Source organism: Gavialis gangeticus, unplaced genomic scaffold (assembly GCF_001723915.1).
Source record: "Gavialis gangeticus isolate Ggan-Ray unplaced genomic scaffold, GavGan_comp1, whole genome shotgun sequence".
NCBI lineage: Eukaryota > Metazoa > Chordata > Crocodylia > Gavialidae > Gavialis > Gavialis gangeticus.
The window spans coordinates 14566508-14574926 of NW_017729031.1; the positions used below are offsets into that span (position 1 = coordinate 14566508).

Below are 8419 nucleotides of genomic sequence, written 5' to 3' on the forward strand. Positions count from 1 at the left end.
AGTGCTGAACCGTAGGGTCACCATGGCTTGAAATGTGTTGAGTCTGGTAGGGCCCAGCCCAATGAACTGTGATAAATCAAGAGCCTTTGGCTTTGGACTAATATAACTAGGTGCCAAGTGCTGCTCAAAAGTGTTCTCAAAAGTTTGTTTATGGAGTAGCTGTGCTAAAACTTACAGTAGTTTCAAAAAGAGGTAACATGCATCAATTCCATACAAACTAAGTGCATTGGTACTATATGCAAATTGTTACAGCCAAGTCTAATTTCAAGGTTACAGTTTTCAAATGTATTCCTCACTTGTAAACAAGGTTCTTTGGCTAAATGTGATATCTTTTATTAGACCAACTAAATAGTTGGAAAAATTGCTCTTTACAAGCTTTTGGGTACAAAATTCTTCCTCACTTCCATATGCTCAGGGAGAATAGGGTCTGAGAGTAAGGAGGGGGGAAGGGGCTGCCAGGGGGAAAAGTTGGGAAGAAGCAGAGATCAAAGGGCTACCTGACTTCTCAGATTTATTTCCCTGCTGAAGCAGTGGAAGGGGGACAAATTCAAGGCGAACTTCCAAAAATTAGATGCTATATTTGGAAACTTATAACAAATGTATACATTTTTTATATACAGAATCTAACTATTGGGGGGTTGCCTTATAATCATGGTTGTCTTCTACTTGAGTAAATACAGGACGATGTCTTCAGATTCTTTGCTCCTGTCTGCCACAAAGCACCACCAAGTAGTGTCAGAACTGTCTGGATGCCACTTTCAGAAGAAAAGGAAAAAACAGAGCAAAAGAAGAGATAAGTAAAATTAATCTATGGGGAAAAGACTATTATTTGTCATCTCCAAAATCTGAAGAAGCTCCCAGAAGAGGTTGTGTTACTTGAGATGAATTGAGGAGAGGAGGAAGAAGAGGGCAGCTTAGGAAAAAGTGTTACCAGACTGAAACTGTGTATTCAGCACAAAGTTTATGAGGAAAATAATATGAGAACTTTCCCACTTCAAGCAGGAATTAGATAATGCAGAACATCCATCTCAGCTGTCTCTTATAATAAAAAGGATACCTCTCTACTTTATTCCCTCCTTCCCCAAGTGAATTATGCTTAGAAGTTTTACCATCATTTGGAGCGTTTCACATGAGCCCATATATTCATTATTGCTAAATAGGTGGGCCAGGCTCTTTGAGTAGATGTGATAGCTTTTATTAGATCAACTGAGTCGTTGGAAAAAAGTTCTTAGCAAGCTTTTGGGCACAGCCACCCTTCTTCAGGCACGGGGAGTCTCTGCCGGTCTGATGCCTGAAGAAGGGTGATTGCGCCTGAAAGCTTGCTAAGAACTTTTTTCCAGCTACTCAGTTGATCTAATAAAAGATATCACATCTACTCAAAGTACCTGGCCTGCCTATGTCCTTAGACCAACACTGCTACAACCAAAAACCCAGAAACATGGAAGATTATTGCCAAATAGAAATTACAAAACAAGAGATTAATCCACAAGAGATTAGTCCAGCAGTTTGGTGAGGTAGGGTGTAGGAAACCCAAGTGAGGTCCCTGCTCTGAACAAGGCAGCATAGGCAGACTTCGACAGAAATGAAGAGGAGAAAAAGTCACATTTTGTCTCTAACTTAACCAGAATTCAGTGGAGAATAGTCCTCCACTGTGGAGTAACCCAGAAAATACAGAGCTCCCCTCAGACAGGTCCAACACTGCCAGGCAAACTACAGTTCACTTAAGCTTGCTTCAACAAGAAAGGAAACAAAGAACTTACCTTACGGCTTTTAAGCATCATAATCTTCTAGTTTGGGTTGCTCTTCACTTCCTGGGCCTCTAGCTAGGTGAAGCAAACACTTCCTGTTAGGCTTTCATCCAGCCCCTCCCTCAGCATTTCACAACTTCAAAATCATACTTGAATGTATCCCGAATTAGGCTCCTTTTCATCAAACTTCTTACAGATGATATCAAACAGTTCCACTTGCTTAGCCTATTCTGAACCTCAAGTTGCTGTAACCAGGAATGGAAAGATGACTCAAGGCTGACAGGCTTTTTCAATAGCGTAGAGTATTTTTACAACATCTCTCTTGCCTATGTAGAATGCCTGCTCAGGAGTATAGCCAGGACAGTCTCATTCTAAACTTTTTTGACTTGGCATAAATAAGCACCCCCTACCCGGGGCCATGCATTCCTCATCTAGTGCACACAATCCAGTCTCATAATTTATGACTTTTTTCCAGTTATCTCCAAAACCCTCTACACCAAGATGAAATGCAGCATGCAAACCTTCAGAAATACAGGCTACTTTTTAAACAGTTGTTCTCGTTGAAAGGAAATGGAGGAGAAGGGATTTAAAGTACAGTTTAGACCTACCTACTCCGCAGTGTGACATTGCAGTCTTCATACTTTTTAAGGGCTCATTTACCATACAGCAACAGCTGTTAACCTATATTCTCTTTCATGGCCTACATTCATAAATCCTCACATAGCAAAAACATATCCTTTGGCCAACCCAGGCTCAAATCTTTCTTCTACAGGCACTTCCAGTTTATCTTTGTTGTAGGCTCCTCTCTTTTTTGGTTCCCCTGCTTCTTTTGAGTAAAAAAACAAAAAACTGTAAGTTTTTTTTAGATCGGAGGGTCTCTCACTGGAGGTCCTTGTAAGGGGGTGAAGCAGGTGCTGGGCTTGGAGGGAACCTGAGTCGGCGCAACCCAGCGCCGCTCACGTGATCCGGCCAGTGGCGAGCGGCGGGAATTTGAATCCCCCAGGAACCCAGAAGTGGGAGGCACCAGAGCAACCCGGGCAAACTTAAAGGGAGTGCTGGAACGGGCTCAAGAGGCGGCGGATCCGGAGGCGGTGGATCCGGAGGTAGCAAGGGCCGGAAGCGACGCCAGGGTGAAGGCTCCCCAGTGGACCAGGGCCGCCGGGAAGAGCAGCCGGACCTTTTGGGGTAAGCGGGGCCCTGAGGAAGGGGTCCGTACACCGGGGAACAGACCCAGTAGGGTTGAAGAAGGAAAATCGCTGCAGGGAGCGGCACGAGCCCCGTAGGGGCCGGGGCCAAGGCAGAGTGACTGCGGGACAGGCTCTGTCGGGCCAAGGAGCCACCCGCCTTCCTTTTTTTTGTTGTTACTGTTGGTTAACCGCTCAGGCAAAGCAGCCCGGTGCCGGTGAAGACCCAGAGGGGAGCAGGAACTCCGGAACCAAGGCCAAGGCGTGGGGAGGGTGTATCCCCGAGGGACCCTTGGCTGTGATTTGCTTTTCTTCTGTTGACTATACTCTGTTTATTTTGGCTGGTGTCCGCGACCCTCGCGAGTGAAGAAGCAGACAGGGCAGACAGCCCGTATCGGAGGACCGGGCGAGAGTGTAGGGGTGGAGGAGCCCTCAGGACAATGGGACCCTGAAGAAAACAAGAGTCTCATCCCTGGACTGTACGCGCCGGACCAACTGGACAGATACAGATTAACAGCAAGTCGTGGCAGGTGACACAGGCGCATACACACGTCCACTCCGGGTGAGTCACTTGTGGTCTTGTAGGGAGTGGTCCCATTCTGGGAGGTCGGGCCAGAGGTGGACACGCACACTGCTGGGACCTCTCACAACTGGTGCATTGGCCGGGAAGCAGCAAAGGCTTCCTAGGACAGCAGAGAAAGCCAGATGGAGCACACTCCGGGAATAGCTGGGGCAGACCCCGTGCAGCAAACTTTGAGTCTGACAGTACAGTTACTACAACAACACCAACAACAGTCCATAAGACAAATGAGCATTCAAGAGCACTTGTTGCAAGAGCAAACCAGGGTACCCCAGGGCCCCGGGGAATTTAACGTACCCAAAATGTCCAACGAGGATGATGTAGAAGCCTTTCTGGAAGCCTTTGAGCGGGCAGCAATAGCCGCTGGGCTGGAAAAAGCAAGATGGGCAGGACATGTGGGGGTCCTATTAGTAGGGCCAGCACAAGAAGCCTACCGGGCTTTGTCCCGGAGTGAGGCTATGGACTATGACAGAGTTAAAGCTGAAATCTTGCAAAGATTAGGTATCACACCGAAGCGGCACCGATGTGCCTTCCGAGAGATGAAATCCAAGGAAGAGAAAAATCCCAGGGTCCTGTGGCAGAGCCTGGCCGATAGATTGAACAAATGGCTACGACCAGTGGTTGCGTCGAAAGAAGAGATCTGCGACCAGATCTTGCTGGAGCAGTTCCCGGTCGACCTAGAGGACAACACGCAATGGTGGGTCAGGTGCCACAGCCCCACATCATTCCGCCAAGCCCTCCAGCTAGCTGAACAATTCGACGTGGTGCAAGGGGACTTGCGACCAGAAAAAGGTACGAGGGGACGGGAGGGTCCACTAAAGGGAGATAAGGAGACCAGAGGGGACAAGAGGATGTCTGCTACTGGCCCACTCTGTTTCCTCTGTGGAGGGCGAGGTCACATAGCTCAAGTATGCCTCCAGAACACCAGAGGGTGAGCTGGGAGAAGTGGTAACAACTGGGAAAATATCCCGAAGGAAAAGGAGGCCCCAGACGGGGAACCTATGGAATGCGGGGTATGTGCCGGGGCGACTCCCATTGTACGACCACTACCAGAAGTTCAAGCTTGGGTTGGAGGCCGTCCCCTGATTGCAATAGTAGACACTGGCTGCGCTCAATCCTTGGTGCGCCCGTCCATGATAGAGTGGAAACGAGCTGCCCGGTGTACGGGAATACATCTGGTCTGCTTACATAAACGTAGATCAAACTTTGAAAGGTGCCTATTGGAGGTACGGGTGCAGGGGATATGTCGAAGAATGCCGGTAGGACTAAAGGAAGACATATTATACCCCATGATCTTGGGGAGAGACTGGCCCGAGATTTTTGGGATTACTGCCAGCTTCAACCGTCCAGAGGCCCCGCCAGATGGGCTGGCAGGGGAAGTTTCTGGGCCGACAAGTGATGAGGAATTAGAGGACCTTGCCAGCAGCAACCAATTCTGGGAGGCTCAAGAGGTTGACACCGAGCTGCGCCTGTTCAGAGAGGAGGAGGTGGTGCAACAGAAGCAGCAGGTAAGCCCCCCCGCAGAACGGACCATGGGGCCCTGGGTTGAACTCAGGCGGGGACTGCTGTACCGAATTAAGCGGGGCCGCATTGATGGGGAAGAAGTCGCGTAGTTGTTGATTCCACACCCCTATAGAGAACCGTTGTTATGGCTGGCCCACGGGAACCCCTTAGGGGGGCATTTGGGGAAACATAAAACCGAAGCCCGACTGGCCCGATGGTGCTTTTGGCCACACGTGTACGAGGACATGGAGAACTTTTGTAAACCCTGTGAATTGTGTCAAAGGGTGAGCACTAATAATCCCCCTTGGGCGCTGCTACAACCCATGCCCGTGGTCAGGGAACCATTTGCTCGGATAGCCCTAGATGTTATGGGCCCACTCCCGCGTAGTACGGCAGGACACCAATTTGTACTTGTCCTCACTGACTACGCCACCTGCTTCCCGGAGGCTATACCTCTAAGGACGGTGACAGGAGCCCGGGTGGCGGAAGAGCTTATGAAGTGGGTGGCTAGATTCGGGATCCCCAGAGAGATAATGACAGACCAAGGGACAAATTTCCTGTCCACGGTCTTAGCAGCATTATGTAAGGTACTACAGATACTCCATCTCAAGACAACGGTGTATCACCCACAATCCAATGGGTTAGTTGAGCACTTTAATGGCACCCTAAAGGTGATGCTGTGCCAATGTACACAGGATGATCCCCGTACATGGGACCTTTTGGTACCACCCTTACTTTTTGCAGTGAGGGACGCTCCCCAGGCGTCGATGGCCTACTCCCCGTTTGAGCTAGTCTTTGGGCACCGACCACGGGGCCTCTTGGACATAGTGCGAGAAGGGTGGGAGACTGACCTAAGCCCCGAGAAGAGGGCGGCCGAGCACGTGCAGCGCTTGAGGGAACGCCTTCAGCTGGCTAAAGAGATGGCTCAGCGCAATCTAGAGGAGGCCCAACAGCAGCAAAAAGAAAGATATGATAGAAACACAAAAGAGCGAGAACTGCAAGTAGGTCAGAAAGTGTTGGTGCTGTTGCCCAATTCCAACAGCAAATTCCTAACCCAGTGGCAAGGGCCCTTTACTGTAGTGAGAAAAGTAGGCCAGGTAGACTATGAGATCCTACGGAAAGGCGTAGGAAGGAAAAACAGATATATCACATCAATTTGCTCAAGGAATGGCAGGAGCCCCAGGGCCTCCTACGCTATCTGGATTCCGAGGGTGAGGAACCTGGGGTTCCCGTAAGAAATTAGTCCCAAGGCCCTAGGGACGGCCCCCCCGTCCTAGTGGGCAAACATTTGGGGACTCGGCAAGGGAAGCAGATCCAAGCCCTAATACGAGAATTTAAGGATGTTTTTACGGACAGGCCAGGGAAAGTGAGGGGTGTCAAGCATAGGATCATAACAAAAGGAGATCAAATTGAAAGGGAAAGGTGGCGTAGAATCCCCTTCCATCGGCTCCAGCTCATCAAGGCCAAGCTAAAGCAAATGTTAGAGCGAGGGATTATCATGCACTTGCGTAGGTCCTGGCATAGTCCCCTGGTGGTGGTCACAAAGCCCAACGGAAGTTTATGTTTGTGTGTGGATTGCCAAAAACTAAATGCGCTAACCCAATTTGAAGCTTTCCCTATGCCCCAGGTAAGTGAACTAGTCGAGCGTATAGGGCAAGCTAAGTTTATCTCCACCTTAGAATTATCAAAGGGGTATTGGCAGATCCCCTTGAGAAGGGAAGATCAACCAAAAACAGCCTTTGGCACACCATGGGGCCTATTCGAGTTTACAAGGATGCCTTTTGGGCTAAATGGGGCCGCAGCCACATTCCAACGGCTGATTGATTGGGTGCTCGCGCCCCATCAAGAGTACACAGCAGCCTATACTGATGACTTTGTTGTGTACACCGAGACTTGGGAACAACATATAAGAGCCCTAAGAGCGGTGCTACAGGAATTAAGACAAAAGGGGCTGACAGCCAACCCGACGAAGTGCGCCCAGGGTAAGCAAGAAACCAAGAATTTGGGTTTTCTAGTAGGGCAAGGGCGAGTGAAACCTTTGCAGGACAAGGTAGAAGTCATTAAGAACTATGAGGCACTTTTGACCAAGAGACAAATGCGGGCGTTCCTGGGGCTAGCTAGCTACTATCGGCGGTTCATTCCTCAATTCGCAGAGATCGCCAATCCCCTGGTTGAAACGACGAAGGGACAAAAGGCCTTCAAGATAGAATGGAATGCGGAAAGGCAGAAAGCTTTCGAGGACTTAAAGCGAGCTCTATGTCAGGAGGCCGTACTTCATACTCCTAATTTTAATGTACCATTTACCCTGCAGACAGACGCCTCAGCATACGCCCTAGGGGCAGTCCTAACACAAGAGGTGGACGGAATGGAGCGCCCCATTGCCTTCACCAGCCGTAAATTGAATGATCATGAGAAAAGGTACTCGACAATCGAGAGAGAATGCTTAGAGATCAGGTGGGGCATTGACTATTTTAGATATTATCTGCTGGGGCGTGAGTTTTGGTTATTGACAGATCATGCACCGCTGAAATGGCTGAACTCAGCCAAAACAGACAATGCGCGAATAATGAGATGGGCGTTAGCCCTCCAGCCATTCCAGTTTCAGGTTGGCTACAGGTCCAGGAAGGCCAATACGGTGGCTGACTTTTGGGAGGGTGTATGTGTGGGGCGGGAGGGGGGGGCGAGGGGAGTGGCCTGAGAGACTGAAATGGACTGTGCTATTGAAAACACTGGCTGATCAGGGCTGGGTGAGCTCTGGCTCCTGCTGGCAGAGGGGTAACAAATCTGTCCAGTGTCTCAGGAACTAAAAGAGACTGAGAAAAATTTGACTGACTTCTCTCAGCCAGAGAAACGTGCATCTTTCTGAGCAGCTCTTGGGAAGAAAAAAAACAACACAAGCACATTAGATCCATCCAGAGGCACTAGGGAAGGTGAATTCAGCCTGTGCTAACCAGACTCAGAATGTGAGGATTATTAGGAACAGTGAACAGGGGTGGACACCTCTGTGATTGGGACAAAGTCCCTGTTTGGGCACCATTTTTTGGTGTAAAGATTATGCAGTCCAGTCTGAGTTCACTACATATATACACAACCAGCAGCACCTTGTGTGGATTATTTTTGGCATGACATTTTCTGCACTGAATAATAATGAATAAAAAAGTTCATGTTTATCTTTTGGTACACAGGATATGTACCCCCCCTCTCTGAATTGAGAGGAATTGTCACCAGTTCCCTATAGAGTCAGGCCAGGACTCAAATGCTTAACTATATACAAGTTTATTAATTAATAAGATAAAGTTATACATGCACACATACACACACACACACATCTACTAGGCCTGTGCAAAGCAGCTAGTATTCGCTTCAGATTCAGATTTGGCCAATTTGGGGAACAGTGATTCGAT

At 48.9% G+C, this 8419-nt stretch overlaps 1 protein-coding gene across 1 annotated transcript in view; it reads right to left on the reverse strand.

Moving 5' to 3' along the window:
- The window catches only part of ARHGAP15 (Rho GTPase activating protein 15), a 655341-nt gene extending 653513 nt beyond the window's left edge, over positions 1 to 1828 (reverse strand). The window contains exon 1 of the mRNA XM_019522459.1: positions 1761 to 1828. Within this exon, the coding sequence (XP_019378004.1) occupies positions 1761 to 1781 (21 nt within the window). The 5' untranslated portion in view covers positions 1782 to 1828. The remainder of the gene's footprint in view (positions 1 to 1760) is intronic.
- Between the last annotated feature and the right edge of the window lie 6591 nt (positions 1829 to 8419).